The 16,490-nt window shown below is 49.9% G+C and overlaps 1 protein-coding gene across 2 annotated transcripts in view; it reads left to right on the top strand.

Moving 5' to 3' along the window:
• Nucleotides 1–16,490, top strand: part of CLPB (ClpB family mitochondrial disaggregase) — a 167,940-nt gene that overhangs the window by 36,077 nt on the left and 115,373 nt on the right. For both annotated transcript variants that reach the window (XM_077451127.1, XM_077451126.1), the window contains exon 5: nt 4,505–4,633. In XM_077451127.1, the coding sequence (XP_077307253.1) occupies nt 4,505–4,633 (129 nt within the window). The remainder of the gene's footprint in view (nt 1–4,504; nt 4,634–16,490) is intronic.

Here is a 16,490-nt window from a genome sequence, read left to right as displayed (position 1 = left end):
CGCTGTCGTTCGGCACACAGGCAGAACAGCATTCTGTCTATGCAAACAAGGCAGATCGCCGTTCTGGCTGTAGGGAAGGTGTGGATCCCGAGTTCCTGCAAAGCAGAGACTACAATCCACGTCTTCCCCTAGTAAAACAGGCTCCCCCCCCCCCCCCCCCCCACTGTAAAAAAAAAAAAAAACACTGGCTAGGCACACAGTTAACCCTTCGATCGCCCCTGAGGTTAACCCCTTCCCAGCCAGTGTCATTAGTACAGTGACAGTGCATATTTTTAACACTGATCCACTGTATTAGTGTCACTAGTTAGCGCAATGTCTCAAAAGCGTCAGGTGACCGAATGTCCGCCACAATATGGCAGTCCCGCTTTAAATCGCTGATCTCCACCATTCCTAGTAAAAAATAAATGTAGACGCTGTAACATTTGTACAAGCCAATCAGTGTAAACTTATTGGGATTTTTTTTTTTTTTTTTTTACCAGGAATATGTAGAATAATACATATTGGCCTAAACTGATGAAAAAATTATTTTTATTTATTTATTTTTATTTTATTTTTTACATTTTTTTTTTTTTTTTTTTGCATATTTTTGCGCTATAAACAAAAAACGACCGACAAAGGGGAAAAAAAAAAAAAAGAAGAAAAAAATAAAAATCTACATTTCTGTACTTTCTGCAATAAAACCTATCCGAAAATATAGATTTTTTTTTCTTCTTTTTTTTTCGGTCGTTTTTTATTTATAGCGCAAAAATACGCAGGGGGATCAAATAGCACCAATAGAAATCTCTATTTCTGGGGGGGGGGGGAGGACATCAGTTTTATTGGGTACGACGTCGTACGATCGCGCAATTGACAGTAGCGCAGTGCCGTATCGCAAAAAAAATGGCCTGGTCATGAAAGTGGAGGGGGGGGGGGTGTAAATCTTTCGGAGGTGAAATGGTTAACGTTTCATTTTAATGTGATTTCAGTAATATTCGGATTTCTTTATAATCCCTGGTGATCCTGCCATGGGGAGATCCTGCCATGGGGTGATCCTTCCATGGGGGTGATCCTGCCATGGGGAGATCCTGCCATGGGGAGATCCTGCCATGGGGAGATCCTTCCATGGGGAGATCCTTCCATGGGGAGATCCTGCCAGGGGGTGATCCTGCCATGGGGAGATCCTGCCATGGGGAGATCCTGCCAGGGGGTGATCCTGCCATGGGGAGATCCTGCCATGGGGAGATCCTGCCATGGGGAGATCCTGCCATGGGGAGATCCTGCCATGGGGTGATCCTTCCATGGGGTGATCCTTCCATGGGGTGATTCTTCCATGGGGTAATTCTTTCATGGGAGATCCTTCCATGGGGTGATTCTTCCATGGGGAGATCCTTCCATGGGGAGATCCTTCCATGGGGAGATCCTTCCATGGGGTGATTCTTCCATGGGGGTGATTCTTCCATGGGGTGATTCTTCCATGGGGTGATTCTTCCATGGGGAGATCCTTCCATGGGGGGTGGAGTCCTTGTACAGTAACTTCCTGTTATAGGATGACAACGCTCTCTTGCTGCCTCCAGTTATGCTCCCATGTTGTCACACCCCCCTACCCCACCCCCCACCACACGCACGCACATCTGGTGGAGACTGCAGGCAGCCATGTTGACACCCGTTGCTCAGGCGTGTTCCACCCTTGTCAGGAAGCCGGTGAGGATGAAGCCAGGGCCAGGTCCTGCGGTCTCTGTGAGAGGTAATAAATCCCCGGCATACTTCTAATAAGTTCTGATGCCGGGTCTGCAGGAGTCCTTTAATTGGGGAGGGGGGGCATATATGAGAGTTTGTGTGCGCTCTGCCCCTCCCACTTTCCGGCCGGCCGCCCCCGGCAGGTGTACGTATGCTGTGCACAATGGGCAGAGATGTCCTACACATTCGCGCTAGTTACCATTGATCGCATCCTGCGGTGTGTGCCTGCTGCCTGGCGGCCCGCTGTGCTTCCTGTGATTGGATTCAGCCGTTGGGGGTCATTATGTGCCTGCAGAGGCGTGTAAAGAGCTACAATCATGTCAAGGTGACAGGGGTGGGGGGGGGGGGATCCCATGTCACCTGTATGATGATGATATTGTACTGTCTGCTGTGTGACCACTTATAGCTGATCTATATTTCATCACAAGGGGGAGCTAGAAAGTTCTCGGATCACCGCTCCACCCTAGATAGATATTTCAGTGTTTGATGGATGCTGGGTAAAGGACCCGACCCTTTGTGTACCCCTATGTGGGAACCCCTCATAATGGGCACAGCGGGTGTACAGACCCGGGGACACAGCACAGGGATGGTGGGAACCCTCATAATGGGCACAGCGGGTGTACAGACCCGGGAACTCAGCACAGGGATGGTGAGAACCCCTCATAATGGACACAGAGGATGTACAGACCCGGGAACTCAGCACAGGGATGGTGGGAACCCCTCATAATGGGCACAGCGGGTGTACAGACCCGGGAACTCAGCACAGGGATGGTGAGAACCCCTCATAATGGACACAGAGGATGTACAGACCCGGGAACTCGGCACAGGGATGGTGGGAACCCCTCATAATGGGCACAGAGGGTGTACAGACCCGGGAACTCAGCACAGGGATGGTGAGAACCCCTCATAATGGGCACAGAGGGTGTACAGACCCGAGAACTCGGCACAGGGATGGTGGGAACCCCTCATAATGGGCACAGCGGGTGTACAGACCCGGGAACTCGGCACAGGGATGGTGGGAACCCCTCATAATGGGCACAGCGGGTGTACAGACCCGGGAACTCAGCACAGGGATGGTGGGAACCCCTCATAATGGGCACAGCGGGTGTACAGACCCGGGAACTCGGCACAGGGATGGTGGGAACCCCTCATAATGGGCACAGCGGGTGTACAGACCTGGGAACTCGGCACAGGGATGGTGGGAGCCCCTCATAATGGGCACAGCGGGTGTACAGACCCGGGAACTCGGCACAGGGATGGTGGGAACCCCTCATAATGGGCACAGAGGGTGTACAGACCCGAGAACTCGGCACAGGGATGGTGGGAACCCCTCATAATGGGCACAGCGGGTGTACAGACCCGGGAACTCAGCACAGGGATGGTGGGAACCCCTCATAATGGGCACAGCAGGTGTACAGACCCGGGAACTCGGCACAGGGATGGTGGGAACCCCTCATAATGGGCACAGCGGGTGTACAGACCCGGGAACTCAGCACAGGGATGGTGGGAACCCCTCATAATGGGCACAGTGGGTGTACAGACCCGGGAACTCGGCACAGGGATGGTGGGAACCCCTCATAATGGGCACAGCGGGTGTACAGACCTGGGAACTCGGCACAGGGATGGTGGGAACCCCTCATAATGGGCACAGCGGGTGTACAGACCTGGGAACTCGGCACAGGGATGGTGGGAACCCCTCATAATGGGCACAGCGGGTGTACAGACCCGCGAACTCGGCACAGGGATGGTGGGAACCCCTCATAGTGGGCACAGCGGGTGTACAGACCCGGGAACTCAGCACAGGGATGGTGGGAACCCCTCATAATGGGCACAGCGGGTGTACAGACCCGGTTTGGGCGGAATGACACTTTAATTCTGGTAAGACCATTCACTGGCTATATGACCTGTTTTGGTCGGAGTTCCTCTTTATATAGAGCCTGGAGGAGTGGTGGACGGGCGATGAGGATGATGGGGGTGATCTCTAATAATGGTTTGGTAATAGCCGCCTCCAAGCAAATCGCCCTCCAGATCTATAATATAAAATCTGCCAATTTTCCCATTTATCCTCCCGCCGCACACAATAGAGGGGAGATCTGAGGCCGCGGCCCCCTCATTCTTCATATTCTCGGTTTCATTAACATGTCACCGTCCTGTGTACATGATCTGTGTCCTGCGTGTCTGGCGGGTGACACCGGGGTTAAGAGGCAACACTTCTTGCGCTGTCCTCTGGTGTCAGGGAGCGTTTGACCTGCCGGGTGACGGGTCAGAGTGCAATCGCCCTCCAGGCGGGAGATGTAATGGATTCTTCCACTGCTAATCACCCCATAATGTTCTGTGCGTCCTACCGAGCTGTGTGTGCCAACATTCCAATCAGTCTCTGCACCAGAGGAGCTTACACTCTAATGTCCCCCCACCCAAGTCGCACACCATACTTATTATACATTTATATAGCTCTGACATATACCGCAGCGCTGTACAGAGAACACTGAGCCAGTCACATCAGTCTCTCCTACGTATGTTATAGCGGAGAGGGGGAGGTGTTCTGTAGTTCTACCCCAGGGTGACAACTCTGCTGCTCCAAAGAGTGAGCGTTGTCCCCCCTAGGACAGGAAGTGTGACAGGATCACCAGGTGAAAATAAAAAGGCGGGGGGGGGGGGGGTACGACTGAGAAGACTAATGCAGCCCCCACATGTAAGGACTGGTAGGATACAATGTATCATCTTTGGGTCGGTGATTGGTCTGTTCTCATTCAGTCATGGCTTCCTCCTCTTCTTCTCTCCCTCCTAGTCTTCGTGGTTCGGGAGGACGAGTTCAGCAATCGCCTGAATACTCGGGCCAGCTTCCGTGGCTGCACCGCCCTGCACTACGCCGTCCTGGCCAATGACTACGGCACCGTCCAGGCCCTGCTACAAGGAGGTGAGTCCATGCAGATCTGCAGAGAAGAACACTGACCTCATTAACCACTTCACTGCTGGTCACTCCACAGGGGCCACATATTCTATACAATGCCACATCACAGGGACCACGCATCCTACAATCTGCCACATCACAGGGGCCACGCATCCTACAATCTGCCACATCACAAGGGCCACGCATCCTACAATCTGCCACATCACAAGGGCCACGCATCCTACAATCTGCCACATCACAAGGGCCACGCATCCTACAATCTGTCAGATCACAGGGGCCACGGATCCTACAATCTGCCACATCACAGGGGCCACGCATCCTACAATCTGCCACATCACAGGGGCCACGCATCCTACAATCTGCCACATCACATGTGCCACGCATCCTACAATCTGCCACATCACAGGGGCCACGCATCTTACAATCTGCCACATCACAGGGGCCACGCATCTTACAATCTGCCACATCACAGGGGCCACGCATCTTACAATCTGCCACATCACAGAGGTCACGCATCCTACAATATGCCACGTCACAGGGGCCACGCATCCTACAATCTGTCACGTCACAGGGGCCACGCATCCTACAATCTGTCACGTCACAGGGGCCACGCATCCTACAATCTGCCAAGTCACAGGGGCCACGCATCCTACAATCTGCCACATCACAGGGGCCACGCATCCTACAATCTGCCACATCACAGGGGCCACGCATCCTACAATCTGCCACATCACAGGGCCACGCATCCTACAATCTAGAACAGCAAGGCGTGATGCTACTTCCCCTATACTCCTTGTAACCTGCACCAAGACCACAACTAGACAAGCCGGCAACATGTGCATCCAAATAATGAAAGGTCGGGCACTCTGGTTTTTCTATTGCAAATGTGAAGTTCTTTATTACATATCATATAATATTGGATATCATCCCCATGACTAAGCTCCGTGGGCAGAGTGAAATGCGCTGGTAGCGTGGCCTGGTTGGAGCCCAGGCTGAGGCTGTCATACGCCTTGTTACAGGGTTTTGCAGAGATGTGCGACTTCCAGGAGTGTTTTTTCTCTTTAGTATATACCCATCGGAATACAAAGGGATTTGAGGTATAAGAGAAGCTGATGCATTTCTGCCCTCAGAAGCCATAACTAAAGCCCATAAGGACAGAAACGTGTCAGTTTCTTACAATCTGTTAGATTCTTATTTTAAAGTTTCTCTTCTTTTTTTTTTATCCTATTATTGTGACTGGGGGGGGGATATTTTGATGAATTCAGGGGATTTTTTTGTCAGCGGAGACTTTGCCGTTTGAAGTCTGCAATACGGGTCCTTCACCAGCGCCGTTTCCAGATGCGGTGGACCGTTATCCCACTACTACAGATGGGTCTGCTGCAGCTGGTCCCCATCTTATTTTTGTGAATGGACAGGGGGAGACGAAGGCTCAGACAGCCCCAGGTTGGGGGTGAAGGTTAGGCAGGGTGGAGGAGTAGTTGGGGAGGGGTGGGGGGGGATAGTTAGAGGTTTGGGTCGGTTGTAGTTGGGGTTGTGTGGATTTTGAAGCAAAGGGATGCTTTAATTATTGTACCTGGATTTGGGCTTTTAAGAAGCCTGGGCCCGATCCCGCCATGTCACAGCTATCCCAGGCGGTAGTGTTACTAAGCTACAGGCTTGTGGCGTATGAGCTGCACATTTCTGCACATACCCACATATGCTGCGGGGCACTATATTCCCATCCACCCGAAGCTGCAAGCATTTGTGTGCTCCCATGGGACTCCCAAATACCTGGTTCTTCTTTCTTCTTTCTCCTCCTCCTTTTCTTTCTCCTCTTACTTCTTCTCCTCCTTCTTTCTTTTCTTCTTTCTTCTATTTCTTCTTCTCTTTTTTTTCTTCTCCTTTTCTGTTTTCTTCTTTCTTCTCCTTCTCCTTCTTCTCTTCCTCCTTCTTTTTCTCCTTCTCCTTCTCCTTCTCTTCCTTCTTCTCCTTCTCTTTCTCCTCCTTCTTCTCCTTCTCTTCCTTCTCCGTCTCCTTTCTCTTTCTCCTTCTCCGTCTCTTTCTCCTTCTCCTTCTCTTCTCTTCTCCTTTCTCTTCTTTCTCTTCTCCTCTCTCTCTCTTCTCTCCTTCTCCTTCCTTCTCCTTCTTCTCCTTCTCCTCTCCTTCTCTTCCTTCTTCTCTTCTCCTCCTTCTCCTTCTCCTTCTCCTCTCCTTCTCTTCTCCTTCTTCTCTCCTTCTTCTCCTTCTCCTTCTTCTCCTTCTTCTCCTCTCCCCCTTCTTCTCCTTCTCCTTCTCCTCTCTTCCTTCTCCTTCTTCCTCCTTCTCCTTCTTTCCCTTCTCCTTCCTCTCTCTCTCCCTCCTTCTCTTCCTTCTTCTCCGTCTCCTTCTCTTCCTCCTTCTCTTCCTCCTTCTCTTCCTCCTTCTCTTCCTCCTTCTCTTCCTCCTTCTCCTCTTCTCTTTCTCCTTCTCCTTCTTCTTCTCCTTCTCCTTCTCCTTCTCCTTCTCTTTCTCTTTCTCTTTCTCCTTCTCTTTCTCTTTCTCCTTCTCTTTCTCTTTCTCCTTCTCTTCCTTCTTCTCCTTCTCTTCCTTCTTCTCCTTCTCTTCCTTCCCCTTCCTTCTTCTCCGTCTCCTTCTCTTCCTCCTTCTCCTTCTCTTCCTCCTTTCTCCTTCTCTTCTCTCCTTCCTTCTCTTCCTCCTTCTCTTCCTCATCCTCCTCCTCCTTCTCCTTCTCCTTCTCCTTCTCCTTCTCTTCCTCATCCTCCTTCTCCTCCTCCTTCTCCTTCTCTTTCTCTTCCTTCTCCTCTTTCTCTTCCTTCTTCTCCTTCTCCTTCTCTTCCTTCTCCTTCTCCTTCTCCTTCTCTTCCTCCTTCTCCTTCTCTTCCTTCTTCTCTTTCTCTTCCTTCTTCTCCTTCTCCTTCTCTTCCTTCCTCTCCTTCTCTTCCTTCCTCTCCTTCTCTTCCTTCTTCTCCTTCTCTTCCTTCTTCTCCTTCTCTTCCTTCTTCTCCTTCTCTTCCTTCTTCTCCTTCTCCTCCTTCTTCTCCTTCTTCTCCTTCTCCTTCTCTTCCTTCTTCTCCTTCTCTTCCTTCTTCTCCTTCTCTTCCTTCTTCTCCTCTTTCTTTCTCCTCCTTCTCCTCTTTCTTTCTCCTCCTTCTCCTCCTTCTTCTTCTTCTCTTCCTCCTTCTTCTTCTTCTCTTCCTCCTTCTTCTTCTTCTTCTTCTATTCCTCCTTCTTCTTCTTCTTCTTCTATTCCTCCTTCTTCTTCTTCTTCTTCTTCTTCTATTCCTCCTTCTCTTTCTCCTCCATCCTCCTTCTTCTTCTTCTTCTTCTATTCCTCCTTCTCTTCCTTTTACATTCTCCTTCTCCTCATTTTTCTTCTTCTCTTCCTTCTTCTCCTTCTTCTCTTCCTTCGTCTCCTTCTTCTCTTCCTTCGTCTCCTTCTTCTCTTCCTTCGTCTCCTTCTCCTTCTCTTCCTCCTCCTCCTCCTCCTCCTTCTCCTAAACGTATATTTATTAATATTTTTTAGGGCAGCACATAACAGGGCCGGCGAGGGGGAGGCCATTTAGGAGAAGCTACGTTTTTTGCTTTAAGCAATGTCTTCAACCCTGTCCACCAGAGTTCTGCTCACTGCAAAACCACTCTCCCTCCCTATGTTATGGCGGTAAGGAGAAGAGGCAGTGTTTTGTAGTCCTGATAACCGCTCCATTTACATTCATCTGCCTGCCCGTTGAGCGTCCTAGACCTCCTAGTCAGCGCTTCTTGACACCGGGGGGGGGGGGGCTGTGTCGCAGTGTAAGGATCACCGCACTAGCAGCAGGGGGCATCACAGCCACTATGTGCATCAGGTTCTGGATGCGGGGTCAGGATATTTTTTTTTTTTTTTTTTTTTGTTTTAGGAAAAGGTCAACTTACCCTTGAAGGGTAAAAACAAAAATTCCTTAAATTTAATGCAGGCACCATATGTAAGGACAGATAGGATACAATACATGGCACTTTAGGTGTTGGGTGGAGGGGAAGGTGCGGCATGGCTGAGCGCCTCGCCTATTGTTGTCCTCCTTCCTCTCCACCTGTCCTCCTCCTTCTATCTCTCCTCCCTGAGGCACTTCCATCCTCCTCACAGGCAGCACGCCATTAGCCGGCCACTTAAACAGGCCACCTGGTTTCCTGCGTGGGGGGGGGGGGGGGGGGGGGCCCACGCCCCCAGGGGCCCCTCTGTTATCAATGACTCTTATTGACCTCTACAGGACTTGTGTGTCCAACAAAGTGTCACCTTAACCAGACGCAGAGGGGCCGGTACTCCGAGCCCCCCCCCCCCTTCCATGTATAGGAAAAAAGTGGAGAGTTCCCCTTCTGTCTCCATCCCGAAGAGGAATCCACACCAGTGAAAGTGTCGGAGGATCCGGGGGATCCAAACATGGGGACAGATGGGAGTCGCGGACAGATCCCGGGGGCTGTTTACCTGCTCTTATCTCCTCCATTTGACCCGCGACCGCATCTGATTTCTTGTTGTTGTCGTCTAGACGGGCAGATGTCGGCTGCCACCTGACCGGGGGAGATGAGTTAACCTGGTGTGTGTGTATAGAGCATCAGATCATCAGAACGCACTCCTCTCCTGTCCTATCTCTAGAATCTACAGCTGCTATTATACTCCGATATATAACCTGTGGTGGCCCGGAACAGAAAAATAAATAATACCGCTGTAGCATTGTTTTATATCAATAAAAAAAATAAAAATGTATGTGTACACACAGTATCTTACAAAAGTAAGTACACCCCTCACAATTTTTTTTTTGTAAATCTTTTCTCCTATCTTTTCATGTGACAACACTTAAAGAGGGATTCCACCTACAAAAAAAAAAAAAAATATATTAAATGCCAGCAGCTATAAATACTACAGCTGCTGACTTTTAATAAATGGACACTCACCTGTTCCCAGGGTCCAGCGATGTTGGCAGCCGAGACCGGTCGATCGCTCGGCTGCTGCCGCCGCCATTCTAGGTGATGGAATCAGGAAATGAAGCGTTGCGGTGTTGCGGCTTCACTTCCCGGGTTCCCTACTGCGCATTGCGCGAGTCGGGCAGCGAGCATTGGGAATGGTCCGCGCTGTCTCTGGGAGCCCTGTGTGTCCCCCAGCAGACAGCGCGGCAGGGACAGGAAGCAGCATAGACTGCCATGGGAGAGTCTATGCCCGCAAGTGGGTGCAAATACCAGTCTTTGCCCTTGTACACACGGTCGGAGATTTCGATAACCAAATCCGTCGGAATTACTGACGGATTAATTCCGGAAGAGGTCCGGAAGTGATGTTCCATACACACGGTCGGACTAAGTTGTCGGAAAATCCGATTGTACATAACGTGATGACGTTATTTCGTTACGACGGGACTACGTTCAGGCTAGTAGCCAATAGCTTTGGTCTAGGGATTTTGATCTGAGCATGCGTGGCACTTTGTCCGTCAGAGTACGCTACACATGATCGGAGTATGTCCGATCGGAGCATTTTGTCGGAAAATTTTACCGGCAAGTTGGTCCGTCGGATATTCCGACGGAAACAGTCCGATGCAGACCACACACAGTCGGAATATCCGACAAAACGGTCCGATAGGAAACATTCCGACGGAATCTCCGACCGCGTGTACAAGGGCTTAGACAGGTATCTGCACCCCCCCCCCCCTCCCCCTGAAAGGTGCCAACGGAGGGGGGAGGGTTCCGATGAGCAGAAGTTCCACTTTAGGGTGGAACCCCGCTTTAAGAAATGACACTTGTCTACAATGTAAAGTAGTGAGTGTACAGCTTGTATAACAGTGTAAATTTGCCGTCCCCTCAAAATAACTCAACACACAGCCATTAATGTCTAAAACGCTGGCAGCAAAAGTGAGTACACCCCCTAAGTGAAAAAGGCCAAATTGGGCCCCAAAGTGTCAATATTTTGTGTGGCCGCCATTATTTTGCAGCACTGCTGTAAAATTTTTGTAAACCGCCTATTTTTAAATTTTTTTTTTTGTATTGTGCCATACTTGCCTCCACTGTGCAGTTTGTTTTGCACAGAGTGGCCCCCGGTCCTGCTCTCTGGGGTCCTCCGGTAGTGTCGGTAGCTCCTCCCATGCATCCACGTTGGAGAAGGCTCTCCTAAGGTGCACAACCCCCCCCCAAAGGCGCCCTCCCCAAAGTCCTGCATCTGTGTCCATTCAGTACTCTGGCCCCACCCCCCGGCGCCAGGTCATTGGATTTGATTGACAGCAGCGGGAGCCAATGGCTGTGCAGCTATCAATCAGGACACGAGATGCCAGGTAGAGTTGGTGTGCCCGTTCCTGGTTGGAGGATGACAGTGTTCACGTAAGTAAAACGGGGGGGGGGGGGCTGGGGTGCTGCAGAAGGTTTTTCACCTTTAAAGCGGAGTTCCACCCACTTTTGAGAGGTGGTCTTAAATTAAAGAACACCTCTCCACCCCTCGTTTTTGGCTAGTTAAAATTTTTTTTTTTTTTTACTTCTAACTTACCTTTTTATGAAGTACAGCCTGTACTACTTCCGATCCATCTGGTCCGCGGCACCGGACGTCTTATCCTCTTCTTCAAGTGCTCCTCCCATGTCTTCTGGGACATGTGTGTGTCCCAGAAGACAGCCAGCCATTCGCAAAGCGTTGCGCGTCAGGAAATGGGCAGCGAAGCCGCAAGACTCCAGTGCCTGTTTCCCTTCATTAGAATGGCGGTGCCTGCACCCAATCTGATGGACGGATCGGCCTTGTGGGGACGGCATCGTGGGCTCCCTATACAGGTAAGTGTCCTTGTTTAAAAGTCAGCAGCTACAGTGTTTGTAGCTGCTGACTTTAAAAAAAAAAAAAATTGCGGGTGGAACACCGATTTAATTAATAGAATGCATTAAGGTGAAAAACCGTGAGGGTTTACAACCACTTTAACCCTACTGGGCATGGAGTTCACAGGTTGCCACTGGAGTCCTCTTCCCCTCCCCCATGATGACATCACGGAGCTGGTGGATGTTGGAGACCTTGCGCTCCTCCACCTTACGTCTTAAAGGGCCATTTTTCAAAATCACTGCTCTTGAAAAAACTGCCATTTTTAAAACTTTTTTTTTCATTGATACATGTCCCCTGGGGCAGGACCCGGGTCCCCAAACACATTTTATGACAATAAATTGAATATTGGCCTTTAACCACTTGCCGACCGCCTAACGCCGATGTACGTCGGCAGAATGGCACGGGCAGGCATAAGCACGTACATGTACGTGATTTGCCTCCCGCGGGTCGGGGGCCCGATCGGGCCCCCGCCCGGTGCCTGCGGCGGTCGGTTTTCGTTCGGGAGCGATCCCGGACGAGGGGACGGCCATTCATTCATGGCCACCCCCTCGCGATCGCTCCCGACGAATAGAAATCCCCGGTGACATCACTTCCTCTCCTGTAATGTAAACACAGGAGAGGAAGTGATGTATTCTCTCCTCCGTGTCGGTATTTTTCGTTCCGACACGGAGGAGAGCGGATCAGTGAGTTGCACCAACACATCCCACACACAGTAGAACATGCCAGGCACACTCACACCCCCCCTTTACCCCCCGATCACCCCCCCAATTACCCCTGCCCCCCAGTCACAGTGACACCAATGTCATTTTTTTTTTTTTTTTTTTTTTTTTTTGCATTGGTGTCATTTGTGACTGTAATAACTGTTAGGGCAGTTAGAGTTAGCCCCCTTTAGTTCTAATGTACCCCCCTAACCCCCCCAATAAAGGTTTAACCCCGTGATCACCCCCCGTCGCCAGTGTCACTAAGGCTGGGTTCACATTGCAGCGGTTTATGAGAACGAATGTGATTCGCACCGCACTGCAGTGCAAATCACATCCGATCTCTGTGCGATTCGAGTTCAGCCATTCGCCGCACCCGCCGCACCCGCCACACCCGCCGCACCCGCCGCAAATTCGCACGGGACCCTTTTTTTGGCCCGCAGCAGAATCGGATCGCATGGGTGTTCACACCATGCGATCCGAGTTTGCAGATCGCACTGCGATATGCGAACTGATCTGGGGGTGTCAGTAACATTTCACTGACACTCCCAGCAGTTCGCATAGGGCAGTGTGAACTGCCGCCGGGAGGCATGCGATGCGGGAACCCGCCGCGGATTCGCGGCGTTTCCGCATCGCTCCAGTGTGAACCCAGCCTAATAAGCGATCATTTTTCTGATCGCCGTATTAGTGTCCCAGGTGACGCTAGTTAGGCAGGTAGGTATTTAGGTTCGCCGCAGCTTTTTATAGCGCCAGGGACCCCCATATACTACCGCATAAAGCCCCCTGATTGCCCCCTAGTTAACCCTTTCACCAGTGATCACCATATAACTGTTACAGGTGACGCTGGTTGGTTAGTTATTTTTTTATAGTTTCAGGGCACCCGCCATTTATTACCTAATAAAGGTTTAACCCCCTGATCACCCGGCGGGTGTCATTTGTGACTAATAACTGTTAGGGCAGTTAGGGTTAGCCCCCTTTAGTTCTAAGGTACCCCCCTAACCCCCCCAATAAAGGTTTAACCCCGTGATCACCCCCCGTCGCCAGTGTCACTAAGGCTGGGTTCAGATTGCAGCGGTTTGAGAACGGATGTGATTCGCACTGCAGTGCAAATCACATCCGATCTCTGTGCGATTCGAGTTCAGCCATTCGCCGCACCCGCCACACCCGCCGCACCCGCCGCAAATTCGCACGGGACCCTTTTTTTGGCCCGCAGCAGAATCGGATCGCATGGGTGTTCACACCATGCGATCCGAGTTTGCAGATCGCACTGCGATATGCGAACTGATCTGGGGGTGTCAGTAACATTTCACTGACACTCCCAGCAGTTCGCATAGGGCAGTGTGAACTGCCGCCGGGAGGCATGCGATGCGGGAACCCGCCGCGCATTCGTGGCGTTCCCGCATCGCTCCAGTGTGAACCCAGCCTAATAAGCGATCGTTTTTCTGATCGCTGTATTAGTGTCACAGGTGACGCTAGTTAGGCAAGTAGGTATTTAGGTTCGCCGCAGCTTTTTATAGCGCCAGGGACCCCCATATACTACCGCATAAAGCCCCCTGATTGCCCCCTAGTTAACCCTTTCACCAGTGATCACCATATAACTGTTACAGGTGACGCTGGTTGGTTAGTTATTTTTTTATAGTTTCAGGGCACCCGCCATTTATTACCTAGTCTCACTAGTGTACCCCTAAATTTAGGGGTGTCTACTTTCCAAAATGGGGTCATTTGGGGGGGGTTTGTGCCATCTTGGCATTTTATGGCCTTCAAAACTGTAACGCCCTTAGAAAGCCTGAAGGCGGTGCTTGGTTTTCGGGGCCCCGTACGCGGCTAGGCTCCCAAAAAGTCCCACATATGTGGTATCCCCGTACTCAGGAGAAGCAGCAGAATTTATTTTGGGGTGTCATTTCACATATGCCCATGGCATGCGTGAGCAATATATCATTTAGTGACAACTTTGTGAAAAAAAAAAAAAAAAAAAAAAAAGTTTGTAATTTTCCCGCAACTTGTGGCAAAATATAAAATATTCCATGGACTCAACATGCCTCTCAGCAAATAGCTTGGGGTGTCTACTTTCTAAAATGGGGTCATTTGTGGGGGTTTTGTGCCATCTTGGCATTTTATTGGCCTTCAAAACTGTAATAGGTAGTGAGGAGTGAAGTCAAATATTTACGCCCTTAGAAAGCCTGAAGGCGGTGCTTGGTTTTCGGGGCCCCGTACGCGGCTAGGCTCCCAAAAAGTCCCACATATGTGGTATCCCCGTACTCAGGAGAAGCAGCAGAATTTATTTTGGGGTGTCATTTCACATATGCCCATGGCATGTGTGAGCAATATATCATTTAGTGACAACTTTGTGAAAAAAAAAAAAAAAAAAAAAAGTTTGTAATTTTCCCGCAACTTGTGGCAAAATATAAAATATTCCATGAACTCAACATGCCTCTCAGCAAATAGCTTGGGGTGTCTACTTTCTAAAATGGGGTCATTTGTGGGGGTTTTGTGCCATCTTGGCATTTTATGGCCTTCAAAACTGTAATAGGTAGTGAGAAGTGAACTCAAAAATTTACGCCCTTAGAAAGCCTGAAGGCGGTGCTTGGTTTTCGGGGCCCCGTACGCGGCTAGGCTCCCAAAAAGTCCCACATATGTGGTATCCCCGTACTCAGGAGAAGCAGCAGAATTTATTTTGGGGTGTCATTTCACATACGCCCATAGCATGTGTGAGCAATATATCATTTAGTGACAACTTTGTGTAAAAAAAAAAAAAAAATTTTTTTTTTGTCATTATTCAATCGCTTGAGGCAAAAAAATAAAATATTCAATGGGCTCAACATGCCTCTTATCAATTTCCTTAGGGGGTCTACTTTCCAAAATGGGGTCATTTGGGGGGGTTTTGTACTGCCCTGCCATTTTAGCACCTCAAGAAATGAGATAGGCAGTCGTAAACTAAAAGCTGCGTAAATTCCAGAAAACGTACCTTAGTTTGTAGATGTGACAACTTTTGCGCAAACCAATAAATATACAATTATTGACTTTTTTTTTTACCAAAGACATGTGGCTGAATACATTTTGGCCTAAATGTATGACTAAAATTGAGTTTATTGGATTTTTCTAATAACAAAAAGTAGAAAATATCATTTTTTTTCAAAATTTGCGGTCTTTTTACGTTTATATCGCAAAAAATAAAAATCGCAGAGGCAATCAAATACCATCAAAAGAAAGCTCTATTTGTGGGAAGAAAAGGACGCAAATTTTGTTTGGGTACAACATTGCATGACCGCGCAATTACCAGTTAAAGCAGCGCAGTGCCAAAGTGTAAAAAGACCTCTGGTCATTTACCAGCAAAATGGTCCGGTCTGAAAGTGGTTAAAATTAGCACTTTTGATTTTTCACGTTTACTTCCGATAGACTTTAATGGTGTTCACACAAATTTTTTACCTGATCGCATGTTCTGCTGCAAACCGAACCGGTTGGGGGGGGGGGGGAGATGTTCTGCTCATCTCTAATGATGGAGCAGACGCCGCTAGCTCACCGGCCGGGTGGAGCAGACGCCACTAGCTCACCACTAGCTCACCGGTCGGGTGCAGCAGATGCCACTAGCCCATCTGAAAAAAAAAAACATCGGCAGTCCTGAGACTGGCATAGCGGGTGCTGTCTGGTAGAGGGGGAAAAAAAGAGGACACTCGTCCGCTCTCTTCTCCTTTTAGTTGTTGACCAGCAAGTGATGTTTGGCGTCACTTCTGGGTCCCCGTTGACAGTTTCCCCGGCCATCAAGGCCGGGTAAGAATATAGGGCAGTGAGATATGCATTGCATTACATTCAGTGGAGTATCGGGACACAGCCCATCCCCAATGACAGTAAAAAGCCAATAAAAATGTCTCTCTACCATGGGACCGGCACACACCGATCGTTTTTGAGGAGGAGATTGCGGTAACAGCTCGTTACCGCCTACAGTGTACCCCAATCACACTGATTGCCCCCTCCAGTAATAAAGAGTACCTGTCACCAGCCCATCTGAGTACCAGAGTACCTGTCACCAGCCCATCTGAGTACCAGAGTACCTGTCACCAGCCCATCTGAGTACCAGAGTACCTGTCACCAGCCCATCTGAGTACCAGAGTACCTGTCACCAGCCCATCTGAGTACCAGAGTACCTGTCACCAGCCCATCTGAGTACCAGAGTACCTGTCACCAGCCCATCTGAGTACCAGAGTACCTGTCACCAGCCCATCTGAGTACCAGAGTACCTGTCACCAGCCCATCTGAGTACCAGAGTACCTGTCACCAGCCCATCTGAGTACCAGAGTACCTGTCACCAGCCCATCTGAGTACCAGAGTACCTGTCACCAGCCCATCTGAGTACCAGAGTACCTGTCACCAGCCCATCTGA

This window comes from Lithobates pipiens, unplaced genomic scaffold, assembly GCF_037356315.1.
Source record: "Lithobates pipiens isolate NorthernLeopardFrog02 unplaced genomic scaffold, aLitPip1_a1.2 Scaffold_23, whole genome shotgun sequence".
NCBI lineage: Eukaryota > Metazoa > Chordata > Amphibia > Anura > Ranidae > Lithobates > Lithobates pipiens.
The sequence above is the reverse complement of the archived record's forward strand: the minus strand, read 5'-3'. Positions and strand labels throughout refer to the sequence as shown.